Genomic DNA, 15,839 nt, shown 5'->3' with positions numbered 1-15,839 from the left:
TGCTATGGCATGACACATGTTTTTCAACGCATACACACAAATAAAACAATTGTAATTGACTGTAAAAGAAAAAAATCGAAGAAAGCATGAAAATGAGTGTTCAAAGAGGCGTTTTATCGTTGTTCCACTAGAGGTCTAGTGTGTGTATATGTATAGGGAAAATATTTGGTGGATCGAGATTGAATGTCATCAAAAGCAAGCATTCTGGCTTGCATGTCACTCGCACACGGTGCTAAACTATATAAGCTCGGCAGCAGGTATTTTCTATTTAACACCTTGCACACACCAGCATCGCATGAGAAAGTCATTTCGCTGACGACGTGCATATACGTTCTCTTCATTGTTTCCTTCTTTCTCTCTCTCTCTCTTTATATTATACATAAAACATTTTCATTTTGATTTGACACAATTTAATATTCAGAGTTGTTATGTTAGATATCTATATATTGTGATTGTACAAATGTACATGTTGGATTATAAAATGTTTCATTTGAAATGTTCAAAGGGGTATCAACGCACTTATTTCAAGCTTTACTACTTTCTCTCTTCTTGTTTTCCATTCGTTTCGTCGTTTTGCAATGGAACGAAAATTGTTTTTATCACTTCGGAATGCGAGCGGATTGACGCATTCTTGGCATATTTCGCATAGTTGATAATACCTTGGATTGCACACATTGGAATAATAACGTTTGTGTTAAGTATATCTACGAGTCAAGATAAATGTTTTTTTTTTTATGTGGGTATGACGGGCTTTGAGGTGAACCATCCGTCTTTGCTTATAATTTCGAAAAGTCAATCCCTTTCCATCATCTTCTTCTGAACCCCATTTATCGTCTACAGTTGCCTTTTCCTTTTTACATCGTTTTTAATTTTTTTCTCTTCTCTTCTCTTTGCTTCCTTTCCTTATTTTGTACTTAATAAAGGAAATACGACGAGGATTATTGAAAGCGGCAAAAACAACGGGCGCATGGGTGTTTACAGGTGGCACAAACACAGGTAATTTGTTTGCTAATTCAACATTTCTCCCAAAAGAATCTACTATAATTGAATCCATAAAGAGCCGAAATTAGTCGTAAATTTTTTGCATTTGCCCTGTTGTCGCATGGGCCCGGTTTTATTTCTCTCGTTCTTTTTTTAGGGCAGTGATTTTATTAAATTAGTAAAACAGATCATAAAAATCCGAAACACATACACACTGGGAGACAAGCAAACGGCAGGAGTGACAGTGTACGATTGAAACAAAGAGAGGCGTAAATTTCCTTTTCACTTAGACATTTTCGATGCTACACATATTCAATTAGTGAGTCGAAACACGGTAGAGTTGAAATTACCGGATTATTCAAAATTGCTGGAAACATTTGAGTTAAAGGTTTTCAGGATGTGAATAATTCACGCATATCTTATTTTTTTTATCAAAAGATATAAACGTTTCACATCAATTTTCCTCTCTTGCTCTATTTTTTCGCTCTGTCTATGTCTCTCACCCTCAATCTGTCTCAGTTTTATTCGCATTTTTCGTTCCATTCCGTTCTGTATTGTGTATCATATTTGAATTTGGAACAACATGAAATGTCAGACAAATGTTAAGTTGACATTAAAATGGCATTTCGACTCAATTCAAACTCTTGTGTACAAAACAACAGAGAAACAAAAATCTCAAGAAGAATAATTGCTGTCAAACTAAAACGTAGCATCAGTAGGGTGCAGCGTTTTCTTAAATTATAAAAAGGTGGGAGGACCCCAGGAGAACACCCGTAATGTTTTTTTCTCAAAAAAATGCATGTAGAAATCGCGCATCCGACCCATCGCTATTCTTTCGGCCCTCTTGGACGCCTTTTTTTTCAAATGATGTGAAAATTTGTATTGGGGAAGTTTTTGGGTATGCGAAAAACGAATCTGACATTTATTTTGCGATACAAAAATAGCAAAAATGATCACAAATGGCCAAAAACATGAAAAAACATTACAGGTGTTCTCCTGGGAGGGTGTACATTAGGGTGTTTCCACATGAAAATTATTAAAAAGTGGCTATTATCATTTTGAAGAGCGTTAAATTCTGTATAAGATGATTTGATTTTTGATACTGATTGGTTGCCGATGTCACTTCCTGGACTAAAAACACATTTGTAGATTGATTTCATGTCGCATTCACGCCAAAATCTATAATTGATGAAAATATAAGATTGAACAAAATTAAAAACATGAAAAATAATTTTAATATAAAAATAATTTCCTAAATATTAATAAAAGTAACACAAAAACTCACAATTTCACTACAATAAACCAAAACAATGCAAATTCGCCAATTCATTTGACAGAATGACATTTGAAGCGTGATTCGCTCACGCATGACAAATGACAGGTTATGTGTCAAATGAATTGGCAATTTTGCATTGTTTTGGTTTATTGTGGTAAAATTGTTAGTTTTTGTGTTACTTTTTAAATATTTAAGCAATAATATTGATATTAAAATTATTTTTCATGTTTTTAATTTTGTTCAATCTTAAAATTTCATTAATTACAGATTCTGGCGTGAATGCGACATGAAATCAATTCACAAATGTGTTTTTAGTCCAGGAAGTGACATCGGCGACCAATCAGCATCGAAAATCAAATGATCTTATACAGAATTTTACGCTCTTCAAAATGATGCTAGCCACTTTTTGATATTTTCCATGTGGAAACACCCTAGTGTACATAATAATTTTTAAAAAACGAGGCACCCTAAGCATCAGTACACAATAAACTGATAACGATTAAACTTTGTTTGATTTCTGAAAAAAAAAAAAATGTTTGGAAAAATAAACAGAGAAAAATTGAATTGAATTGATGGCATTGTTAACAATGGCAAAACAAAATATAATCAGAACACAAAAGAGAAAGAGAAGAAAAATTCTGGTCGCGACTATGTACTCGCTTGATTTTATGTATGTGTTGTTATTTTGTAAATTCAATTTTGCAGGCGTAACAAAACAAGTTGGTGATGCACTGTTATTAGAAGGACAACAACGAACTGGTCGAGTCGTATCGATCGGTATAGCACCATGGGGAATTGTTGAACGAAATCACGAACTGTTAGGTCATAATCGAGATGTCCCATGCCATAGCATAAGCTCACCAAGGTAAATACACTTGTTATCATCGCACAAATATATATATGTGTTTTTTTTTGTCAAATTGGCCAGTTTTCGAAAATTGCTTGTGCAGCACACACAAACACGCACTCTCACAATTTTATCTGTTAATTTGTGTGTTGACAAGCACTCTTGAAACCTAGCTACAGTGAATATTTTTTATTTATGTTTTCAGGCGTATTATTTTTGACTAGAATATTCATTTTTGACCTTATTTCCCTCGATTTTTTTATCTCAATTTCGTCTCATTTCCATTCGATTACACTCTAAATGTTAACGTTTGCTTTTAACCTCGCCTAATTGCTTTGCTTCTCTTCATCTTGTCAACAGATCAAAATTGGCTGTATTGAACAATCGGCACGCATATTTTTTACTCGTGGATAATGGAACGCAGGGAAAATATGGTGCAGAACTTATTTTACGAAGAAAATTAGAGAAATTCATATCAGGCTTAAAATTGCATCCATGTGAGTATTAAGTATTATTATGTAATCACGTTTGTACTTTATATAGCATGAGCGCGCGCGCTTTAATGGAAAAAAATTTCACAATTTAATTCCACTCAAATTTATCATAATTCGCTACGGAATATGATGAGTCAACTTTTCAATGTATTCAACGGAGTTTTAATAGCTCAATTGTTGGGTCACTTGTTGGAAACTTACATAAAAGTTTTCGACCACTGTAATCAAAAGTTTGTTTAACTTCATTTGTCTGTATTCGCTCTTCCTCCTTTTTGCTTTTCCGTTTTTTTCACTCTCTTTCTCACTCTCTTTCTACAATTTTTTCTCATTCTCCAATTTTTGGTTTCATTTGATTTTTAAACTTTCATTTAGTTACACACTCGAGTACGCCGGTGGTGTGTTTAGTCATCGAAGGTGGCACGAATACAATTAGAGCGGTTTTGGAATATGTCACCGATACACCACCTGTACCAGTGGTTGTATGTGATGGTTCCGGACGTGCTGCTGATCTCATTGCGTTTGTTCACAAGTAAGTTATTGTTGTCATTTTCAAAATCGAACCATTGTATCTGCTTTCAAATCAATACCATAAACCGAACAACAACATTCTCTCCCTCTTCCCCATCCCTCGCTCTCGTGATGTATTTTGCAAACTCATTTAACAAATTTTTACGATGATGAGGTCACATGAAACAAATATGAAGTGTGTGTGTGTGTGCGCGAGTGTGTTTGTGTGTATTTATCTAATATTCTCAATATTTCAGATATGCATCAGATGGTGAAGAACAAACGGTGCTCGAATCGATGCGAGACTATCTGCTGAGTACCATTCAGAAAACGTTTGAAGTTGGCATTGACCAAGCTGAATGCTTATATCAAGAGTTACTTCAATGCACGCGCAACAAAAACTTGGTAATTTAACCGTCCGTCATTTGCTAGAGCACTGCACATCAAATATTCCACCTCAAAAACAAACAATCAAGTGGTCAATCTACACTTTTGAATATTTAATAATACCACATGTATACATGGCAATGCCAGTCAAATTTCTATACTAAACATTCTATGAATACATATTTTTTTTCCGGGTCATATGGATTGTGCAGTGCCTTTTTGATGTTGGCATTTTATTTGTAATGCATCCATTGATGCACTCTATCTCTGAATGGCATTCAATGGTACATTGGAAGAAGTTAATTATTAATATCTTAATCAAATAGATCACTGTGTACCGAATCCAAGAGAAACCCGAAGGTGAATCACAAGAACTTGACCAAACTATCCTGACGGCACTGTTCAAATCACAACATCTTTCGCCGCCAGAGCAATTGAGTTTGGCATTGACATGGAATCGTGTCGATATCGCACAAAGCGAAATATTTGTGTACGGTCAGGAATGGCCACACGGTGCACTTGATGACGCAATGATGCAAGCACTTGAACATGATCGCATTGATTTTGTGAAATTACTACTGGAGAACGGAGTATCGATGAAAAAATTCTTAACCATACCGCGACTGGAAGAGCTCTACAACACAAAACATGGACCAGCAAACACATTAGGGTAAATTATATTTTTGCTTCATTCAATTCTTATCGTTTGTGGTAACATTTTTTGTTTGCCGTAAGAAATTCATTTGAAAATTAAAATCAATTTAAGTGGTGAGAAAAAAACTGACTGCTTTCGGCATAAGGTTTTGAAAATCATACTTTCTTAATCGACTTTCGTTTTTATTTTTATTTCTCCATTCGCTTGTTTCATTTTCATAGATACATTTTGAGAGACGTTCGACCGCACATACCCAAAGGTAAATAATAGATAAAGGTTCATTAATTATATGATAATTGTTTTAATATTGCAATACAGGATATGTTTACACATTACACGATATCGGTTTAGTCATTAATAAATTAATGGGCGGAGCATATCGGTAAGTCATACATTGAATTTTAATTTTCACAGTTGTTCCAAATGTTCACAGTTTTAAAACTCTTTGTGAGATTGAAAAACGTAATGGCAACGAAGAAGACGTACAATGAAACTTTTTACTTTTGAATTTTAATCGATGGTTTTTGTTTTTTTCTTTTATTCTCTCAATACACTTCATCCATCTGGTTTTAGATCGTACTATACACGACGAAAATTTCGTCCGATTTATGCCAAAGTCATGAACAGCTATGTAAACACGCATCGAAAGTCTTCAACATTTCAACGTCATCCGGGTGCTAATTCAATGAGCCTTGTTACCGGCCTACTTCCATTTACTTCCGAAATGGCACTTTTTGAGTTTCCATTTAATGAATTGCTTGTAAGTATAGATAACCAAAAAGAATATCACAAAAACTTTTCAATACATATTGGTGAATGACGAAACAATTCATTCCATACAAAATGGAAAATAAGAATCGCTTTTCTTTGTGTTCAGTGTTCTGTATATTTTTCTTCTTTCTCTTGAATTGCTACTGAAGCGGCCATGTATTCTTCTCGATTTTTTTAACGAACTCGAATACATTCCAAGTTTTTAATGGAATGTAACTTTTATACATTGTGCACACTTTTTTTATGTTATTTTTTTTTTTCAACCAAACAAGAAAAGAATAGAAAAATCGGGTATTTTTTGCCCCTTTCAATTAAACAATTTTTATTTTCTCATTCTTTTCAAACAAACTTCAAAGTTTGCATAAAATCCAATGAAATGGTTGTGTGAAAATCATTTGAGGGTTTATTCGCTTTACTGCAATCAGTGTGGTGTAGGACAGAGAAAAAAAAGAAATGTTTTGCGGTTTGAAAAATATACGGAAAAAGAACCATCAATCACTCTTGTTAAATTTTGGGTGTTTGTAGAATGTAGAAGTTTTGTAAAATTCATTGCGCATCAATCAATATCCAGATTTTAGATAATTTCCGGTAAAGAATGATAAATATTGATTTTGTACAATAAAAAGGAGACGAAGAAGAAGAGAACCAAAATTTAATTAAAACTAAAAAAACCGTACAAATAATAGTGATTATAATCAAAATATTGTTAAAATGGAATTTTTTTATAGATTTGGGCTGTGTTAACGAAGCGTCAAGAAATGTCGGTGTTAATGTGGGCACATGGTGAAGAATCGCTGGCCAAATCATTGGTTGCATGTAAATTGTATAAAGCGATGGCACACGAAGCGGCCGAAGATGATTTGGACACCGAAATTTATGATGAGCTTAAAAGCTATGCAAAAGATTTCGAAGTTCGAGGCGTCAAATTGTTAGACTATTGCTATCGTTGTGATGCGGAACGAGCTCAACGTTTGCTCACCTGCGAATTACACTCATGGTCAAATCAAAGTTGTTTATCATTGGCAGTAACAGCAAACCATCGTGCACTACTCGCACATCCGTGCAGTCAAGTGATATTGGCAGACTTGTGGATGGGTGGCTTGCGAACACGAAAGAATACAAATCTCAAGGTAAAAATCCATTGTTTATTTATATACGTTTTTTCCTTTCCGTTTCTCAAAATTTTCTCGGATGGCATGTCTTTGTTGGCAGTGATGGAATGCTGCGTGCGATTAAATTTTTCCCATTTCAATGTTCACCATCCAATGAAGTACTTACTAGTTTTTTTTCTTGACTCGTTCATGCTTCTTAGTCCCTTCATCCGTTTTTTTAGCATTATGTCATTTCGTATTAATGGTAAAAATTACATTTCATTTCCAGGTGATTTTGGGTTTACTTTGTCCACCGTTTATAAAGCGACTAGACTTTAAGTCAAAAGAAGAGCTTCAACAAATGCCACAAACCGAAGAAGAACATTTAGAAAACCAGAATCTAGATTACGAAGATCAGGAAAAACAACATCCGGATGCTGAGGTACGTCGTTTCCTTTTTTATTTATAGTAACACCACCATACTATGCGAACGCTTTGCTATTGAATATTGCAAATATAATCTGGCAAAAAGTTATGAATATACAGAAGCCGAACCAAATAGAATAGGGCTGGCGAAAATCGACCGAGGCGAAAATGGTCCGATGATATTATTTGCACACGTTGAAACAAGAACCGGTTATGTATGCATGTTCTGTGGGGAGATTAGAGTATTCCGGACACAACATAGTTTGAGTCTCAGCGGAATAATTTGACATATGTAATATAGCATATTTAAAAATTTCAAGCAATGTGGCTCTACTAAACGTGATTTGTTGAGTTTTATACTCCCCAAAAATGTGAATACAGCTACAGTGCCATAATTTGAAATATTTTGAATTTAGATTCCGACAATTTTTGACTCGCTCGAGTGCATTTTCGCCAGCCCTAGAACAGAATATAACATAACAGAGAAACGATGATGATGATGATGATGATGTTAATAGTGAAGAACATGAAGTATACGTACTCGTAAATATTCCATACAAAAAAATGCTCCTTGTATCTCAATGTTTCCCGCAGTAAACTAACTTAAAGCAGCTATATTTAAATGGATTTTTAGTGTTTTATATATATATATTATTATTGTGTGTGTTCGTGCTTATACAAAGGTTCAAATGTATGTGTATTTAAATAAACAAATGGAATTTTCGTGTGCTACCCTAAACAGACACACACAGGGTTCGGTTTTTTATGGAAATCCTTTTTACAAAATAGCCAAAACACACGCTGACTGACTCACCAGTGTTACAATGACATTTTTTGCCGTACATTTTTTTTCTCATAAGAAAACCGGGCACTCTTTTTTTGATTTTATTATCACTTTTGTTTTTCTTTTTTTTTTCGAATATTTTTTAGGCTCTTTTGGCTGATACGTACGCGATGAAAGCCACCAAAGTTCAAGAAAATGGAAAAGTATGTTGACAAAATTAATTACATGACCGACTACACAATTCGAGAAATATGTATTTGATCTAAATATAAACGGGAGAAACCAAACAAGCATCTGTGTTCATCGAAGTTTCTCTCAACTAAATAGTTTTCGTTCTTTCGTTCAAATCTTTTTCAATTAGTTACACTCTTTGGTTTATTTTTACTCTTTCTATCTCTGTCTCTAACTCTCTAACACACATTCTCTTCTCTTGATCAACACAAGAATCATCTGATGAAAAATTCAACGAAAAACGTACGGAATTTGATGGATTTACAATGTAGATGCAATTTTTAGCGCACATTTTGCGAACATCATATGTTCATGTTCATTTCATCTTTTCATTTCGTTTCGTTGTCATTTTTGTGTGCATTTTTTTCTACATTCTATCTATCTTCTTCTAATGAGTTAAAAAAAAAATATGGTTGTTCAATAATTCAGCCGATCTGTGACCTTTGTGTGAACCGACAACTTTCAAAATAAATTCTTTCATCCTGCCTTTTCTTGAATGTTTCCTGAATATTGTACGGGGGCTGGAAATGAATAGCTTCACCAAAATACACACACATACACACAAATATACACACAACAACAACTACAACAGCATACACACACATATACATAAAAAACAACACTTTAACACATTCGTTTGATAGGAGCAAATGTGACACTAGTGTGCACTATACCCATAATATTAGCCTATAAAAAAACAAACAAACAAACAAAAACTCCCAAAACGCCAAGTATGCATTATTTCCACCATGAAAGCAGATCGATCACACACGCACGTTCGACATCATCTAATATAAAAGCTTGAGTATAGACTCTTTTTTTGCTTCATGTATGAAACGGACCCTCTGTATCTTTAACACTCAAACGCATGCCATTCATTTTATTTCATTACAAAATTTGTTCATGACATTTTGAGTTGATGCCTTTTCGTTTCTATTACTGATCTGTATTTTTTTTTCTTGTTCATTGGCTATCCCATATGCAATTGGTAAAAAAAAGCTTCTCATCAGTATATTTTTATTGCAATATGATTGGCTTTCACATATTTTTTTTTCTCTTCTCTTTTCTCGTGCGATAATTTTCAATATGTTCTTTTTTGGGAATAACTTTTTGAAAATCACTTTTTACTATTTTCGATTGAAAAAAATCCACGCTTTTTTTTATTGTATAACATAATCGATTTTTATCAAATTTGTTCTTACATCTGTTTTTTTTTTTTTGGTAATTGTTTTTCCATCGATCAAAGCAGTTAATATTCTTTTGAATTCGAATGAATTATTTTCAATCGGTTTTGTTTGCCTTTCTCGGGATTTAAATAATTTTTGCGCCAATATCGCATAGCCACCAAATTATTTAGACAATTCGGTCTATCTTTCTTCTTTTTTCTTAAATGGGAATAAATCGATCGAAATTGATGGCTTCTCATTGGCATATACCCCAACATTCATAAACAAAAATATTTGAAATCTATCATACGAAGCATCAAGTGTATCAATGATTAAATGTTGACGCTTCACATATCAAAAAATAAAATTTATGGTTCTACCACAATCAATATGGACGGCGAATGTTTCGAATGCAAAAAAAAAAAAAACATTTTTGGTAAACATGAATAACAAAAAAGGTATGAAATTTCCATCGAAAAAAAAGTTGGAAAAACTCAGCATGTGGTCAGGTGATAATGATTGGCACTCGGTTCTATCCGTTTCCTGCTATGAAAAACAAAATAAAATAAAACCTGGGGTTAGTTTCAATTTTTTCAATACACAAAAGAGTGTAAATTATGAACGTGTACGATGTAAAACATGAATCGTGAAGAAAAAAAATCACACGGTGAAATGGTAACGCGAACATGAGAAATGCTGAACTTTTTATGCCAATCTATAAATTTTATCTTTTCATGATTTTTTAACTGAATTATATAATATATTAACTGAAAGATAGAAAAAAAAGTAAATAATTCCATCTCTCGTTAAAAATAGGGATATTTTGGGTCGAAGGTACAGGCATCCACCGTTGTATATGAATTTACACCACTCTATTGAATGTTCATGTTCGTTGAGAGCACGTTGATTACAACTAACCACGTCTTCTGGTGCGCATCGCATCTTCCTAACATTCTTGCATTATATCACATTTAGTTATGGCTATTGCTGTTGCACACCGTTAGTTCCGACGTGTGCACCGTACACTTTTTTTATATTAAAATGCCATCACATAAACCTGAAACGCGGAGCGCGCAGTTAGTAGTTGCAAAAGCTTTGGTTGCTTATGGTCAATTATATTGTTGTTGTTGTTGAAAAACGAACGAGTAAAATCGTCATCAATTATAAATTTTGCCTACCTCGATACACAACGACAAACAATATAAGCGGCACGGCACGGAATACATTATCCGTGCCCTGCAAATGAACAACAGATTCAAATAAAACTAGAGAAAGAGAGAAAGAAAAATGTTGACTCGTCGATTTATATATCATCAAAATTCATTAGTTCATATTTGAAATTCATTTGTCCGTAATAATTTTAATGAAGTAACCTCGTTCAATCGTACCTATGCTACCGTAAAAGCCGATTAATATTATTGTATAGATATTTGTGAGCTTAGCCGTGTGTGTATCATTATTTATTTTCCACATGATCCATTCCATAATATCAATTGACCATTGTTACAGTCCTTTCTTTTTGTCATTTCGTCTCTATTGCACATCTATGCTACTAGACGGTAGTCATCTTTTATTCTTAAAAATTCTCACAATTCTTTTTTAAACAACAATTACAACCATTTACTTATTTACGCTTGTCGTTTGTTCGGCATTCTCTTTACATTTTTTGATCTCTTCCTTTCGTTTTTTTCCCCCTTTTTCATTTCAATTTTTGCGAAAATCGTTTCTCAGGTGTCACTGACTGATGCAGACACGTGTCAAAAAGAGTTTACACAACTATCACATGACTTTGAAATTCGACATCATCAACCATTACGACTTAAGAAGAAAATTTATGAGTTTTATACTGCACCCATAACTAAGTTTTGGGCTGATTCGGTAAGTAAATATTATTATTATTGTTTTTAGATAAATACGAACCAACAAACGGAAATACAATTCGAATTGGAAAATTAACGACGAAAATTTATACGTGATCTTCTGGGTATGTTTTTTTCTTTCTTTTGAAATAGATTGCCTACATGATGTTTTTAATGTTATTTTCGTACACGGTACTGGTACGAATGGGACCGAAACCGACATGGCAAGAAGCCTATTCAATAGCATATATCACCACGCTTGGCTGTGAAAAAGTTCGTGAGGTCATCTCATCAGAACCAGTGGCAATAACGTAAGTGGCACACAAACAAAACAATAGCACATTTTCACGGTGCGATAAATGATTCAATCAATTATTCTAATCAAAATCAACTGATGACATTTATCGAATTATAACCGATGCGATTTATTGTTAACACCACTCTCTCTCTCTCACACGCTCATTCTGTCATCTCTCGAATTAACTGTCAACACATACATCGTATAATATCCATTCAAATTGGCACGATTATAAAAATCAGAGCATATCGTCAGTTAGCATCATCAGTGCTGATGGATCCAGTTGCATATTTTAGCAGCTGTGACAGAAGTCACAAATTCGAAATAAATGTGTCGTTTCATTTTCAAAAACAGACATAAAGTATACCAAAATAGCCGGCTGAATCCATCAGCGTTGATTACGTTGATCTGACAGTATTCTGTGATAAAAACATCCAATTTATGTGTCTGAAAAAAAAATGTAAAGACTGCTGCGTTTTTGGAAATAATTTTATTGTTCAGTTATCTCTATTAAATATTTTTGTCGATTTATTTCGACGTTTTTATAATCACTAATAAAGTAAGTGTCTATAGATTTGTCGAAGCAAAATCCCTCAAACATAAAGAGAAACAAAGAGAAAAAAAACGACTATAACGTAACGACAGAGAAAATAATAAGATATTATGGGTTATTTATCTGTTAACGTTAATGTGTGGTCTATTTATGCGACATAATTCGTGTACACACTTTGAACACAACCGTTTAGTCGTACATCCATCGAATGAATATCTTAACAGCGCGAGAGCATTGCACCCATTACACTTTATGATGTGTGTGCACGTTTTTTATCAGAGTATTGCTCAGCGCTGCTGTCATCCACAGCATATTTAAATATCTTGCTGAGAATGCGTCGTCCGTCGCATGCGAAGGTACGTAGCAGTTTTTACATCACAGTGAACAAGAATGTATGCATTGTTCTCTTCACGATTATGTGACTCAAAACATTCAAACGATTGATTAGAGAACAATGCATGTATTGTGTTCGCTGTGATATAAAACTGCTACCTACCTTCGCATGCGACAGACGACGCATTCTCAGCAAGATATTTTAATATGCTGTGGATGGCAGCAGCGCTGAGCAAAACTCTGTTTTTTATTGACTAAACTTGCTACTTTCGAATGTAGATGTACATCAGAGCCACTCTCTTAACTGTTGCAATCGCTGTGCGCTCAAACTTTTAACACTTTGAAAGTAAATACCAAATATTTACTGCGAATTATTTAAATAATTATTTATTTGAAGCAAATACGTGGCAAAAGTACTGAATTTTGTTGTAAAAGGGATGACCGAGAGAAAGAGAGAGAGAGAGAGAGAGAGAGAGAGAGAGAGTGAGGCATTTTATCATCTTTCACATGTACATCATAATAAATATTAAGTGTTCATTTAATAAATGATTTTTAATTAAAACACATCGTCTCTGACACTTGCACTCTCTCGATTATCTGATTATGATGATGATGACGATGATGAAGAGACAGTGTGAGGGCAAGAATGAAACTTAATTAATGAAATAACTCGAAAAATAAAATAAAATAAAAATATATATAAAAAACAATGTTAAATGCTATTTTCAGGCAAAAGTTTCAAGTATGGGCATGGAATATGTGGAATCCCTGTGATGCATTGGCAATAATATTCTTTTTAATTGGTTTAACGTTACGTTTTCAACCCGCATACATGGATGTGGGGCGTGTTATTTATTGTGTTGATAGCATATATTGGTACTTACGCATATTGAACATATTAGGCGTTAATAAATACTTAGGTATGGATAAAAATTGAAAATCCTTCTTTGAAACATACACACACACAGAGAGACACACATACACAGACAAATGGAATGAATATATAGACCACTCTCTATATACACTCACATACACTGTGCACACATTAGAATTAAATATGAATAATTATTTGCAATATAATACATGTACCGGAAGCCACACGTGCACATCTTGTGTGGCCATTGTAGTATTAGTGATGGTTGTATGGTGATCTCTGCACTTTGCTATTGCAATAATTATTACATGCGACATTGTGTACACATTGACAATTTAAAATTCAAATCGATTCGATTAAATTGAATGTATGCTCATAATTCTTTGTCTTCTTTGGTCCGGATATTTTGTGTGTTGAATAGGTCCGCTAGTCACGATGATGGGAAAAATGGTGAAAAATATGATATACTTTGTGGTACTTTTGCTTGTGGTATTGCTGAGTTTTGGCGTTAGCAGACAATCGATCTTATTTCCAAACGAAGAAGCCAGCTGGCGACTCATTCGTGATGTAAGTATGACGAAATACATTTCAATTTATCATAGCGAAGACAGAAACGATGATCGAAACGATTTCTTGATCCCATTTAATGTTGATTTCATTTACTCTTCTTCAACCCGCCCGCTCACGCAACGCATCAACGCATTCGAATCTATTCAGGTATATTTTCAACCATATTTTATGTTATACGGTGAAGTATTTGCGGGCGAAATTGATCCACCATGTGGCATTGAAGGCCATCCACCTTGTATCACAGGTACATATAATCATCATTATTTAATATTACCTCTCGTCATTTGTCATTTGACATTTGGACACCGCGATTAATTAACCCTTTTTTGCGCAAACACCAACTACTTCAAAATGATTTCCATTTTTTTTCGACTCAGTATTTATTTTGATTTCAGTTGTTTTCTCTTTTCAACCAATCACATTCACCCTTTGCGAATGAATTAATTTAACCATTTTATTTCTTATTTATTCAGGTCACTGGGTAACGCCAATCACAATGTCCATGTATTTATTGATTGCAAATATTTTGCTGATAAATTTACTAATTGCGGTATTCAACAACATATTTATCGAAGTTAATGCCGTTTCACACCAGGTAAATATGTGCGCTCACTCAACATATATGCAACGAATTTTCATATTATTGTGTTATATTTTCAATATCGAAACATTTTCATTGCAAAACGTTGTGCATCCATTTGTTGTGCAACATTTTCATTAAACTTTTTTTTTGGAGTGTTTAAATTTTTACAGTTAGGTACATAGAGGTTATCGTTTATCGGCCGCTTGTTGAATTGAACATCGAATTTGGAATACGATACTTTTTCTTTGAACCATTCATGTGTTTTTATGCCAATTTTTTTGTTAATTCTCCAATCCTTTTTTCCACCCTTGGCTTATTGGTTCAAATGTTATTTTTATCGGAGGATGTTTTTGTTCTCTTTAAGAACATTTAGTTTAATCCATAACTTTTGTTTTGTAATGGATTAGCCTGCTTGCGGTGTTTTTCTTGATTTCCAATTCAGTTATGTGTATTTCCTATGATTTCGCAATTTGTTACATTCGCATGGTTTAGTTGACACCCAATTGGATAGCATCGCCGATTTTGGTTTTTCCAACTCAACTTTTGAATGCAGTTGGTGGAATTGTTTTTTGTTAATAGCATTAGCGTAGAGATGAAGCAAACAAACATACAAATATACAAACAAAAAAATAAGATTTATTATCATGATGATGGATGAGCAGATTTCAACCAAAGGCAATTTTGTTCGATTATGATTTTTTACATGCAGGTTTGGATGTTCCAACGATTCACAGTCGTTATGGAATATCAACAAAAACCCGTCTTGCCACCACCGTTCATTGCCTTTTCCCATTTTTACTCGTTGATGCGGTATTTGATACGGAAAGCAAGAGGTAGAGAATGTCTGTAAAGTACATCTTACATTTGACAGTTTTATTTTACACGCGATTTTTGTTCTCTTTTTCCCCCAATTCTCTTCTACACACAAAAAAAACATCAACACAACACCACCAACACCACCAATCACATACACACATCACACAACAATTGCGAAAACATTTTGTTGATAATGCCTGATGTGCCCGCAAACGACCACACAAAAAAATACCTCAATTGTATGTGATATGATGGTATCCGGACGATATGCTGAAAAAATATACCAACGAAATCATAAAAAAACTGCTACGCCGTCCATTTGACCGTGGGCCGATTT

At 34.0% G+C, this 15,839-nt stretch overlaps 1 protein-coding gene across 10 annotated transcripts in view; it reads left to right on the top strand.

Moving 5' to 3' along the window:
- LOC116348797 (transient receptor potential cation channel trpm) overlaps positions 1-15,839 on the top strand; it is a 51,787-nt gene that overhangs the window by 28,321 nt on the left and 7,627 nt on the right. For 5 of the 10 annotated variants that reach the window (XM_031779972.1, XM_031779946.1, XM_031779930.1 and 2 more), the window contains 19 exons: positions 924-996; positions 2,963-3,122; positions 3,465-3,601; positions 3,971-4,127; positions 4,363-4,510; positions 4,819-5,162; positions 5,369-5,406; positions 5,466-5,529; positions 5,721-5,907; positions 6,647-7,048; positions 7,299-7,451; positions 8,366-8,422; positions 11,348-11,494; positions 11,629-11,786; positions 13,389-13,579; positions 13,955-14,100; positions 14,251-14,347; positions 14,577-14,698; positions 15,396-15,528. In XM_031779972.1, coding sequence (XP_031635832.1) covers positions 924-996; positions 2,963-3,122; positions 3,465-3,601; positions 3,971-4,127; positions 4,363-4,510; positions 4,819-5,162; positions 5,369-5,406; positions 5,466-5,529; positions 5,721-5,907; positions 6,647-7,048; positions 7,299-7,451; positions 8,366-8,422; positions 11,348-11,494; positions 11,629-11,786; positions 13,389-13,579; positions 13,955-14,100; positions 14,251-14,347; positions 14,577-14,698; positions 15,396-15,528 — 2,914 coding nt within the window. Of the gene's footprint in view, positions 1-923; positions 997-2,962; positions 3,123-3,464; positions 3,602-3,970; positions 4,128-4,362; positions 4,511-4,818; positions 5,163-5,368; positions 5,407-5,465; positions 5,530-5,720; positions 5,908-6,646; positions 7,049-7,298; positions 7,452-8,365; positions 8,423-11,347; positions 11,495-11,628; positions 11,787-13,388; positions 13,580-13,954; positions 14,101-14,250; positions 14,348-14,576; positions 14,699-15,395; positions 15,836-15,839 lie in introns of those variants that run through there. The other 5 variants (XM_031779998.1, XM_031779938.1, XM_031779989.1 and 2 more) reach the window with 4 other exon arrangements.

This window comes from Contarinia nasturtii, unplaced genomic scaffold, assembly GCF_009176525.2.
Source record: "Contarinia nasturtii isolate CC-2019 unplaced genomic scaffold, AAFC_CNas_1.1 Cnas_scaffold_129, whole genome shotgun sequence".
NCBI lineage: Eukaryota > Metazoa > Arthropoda > Insecta > Diptera > Cecidomyiidae > Contarinia > Contarinia nasturtii.
This window is presented reverse-complemented; position numbering and strand designations above follow the sequence as displayed.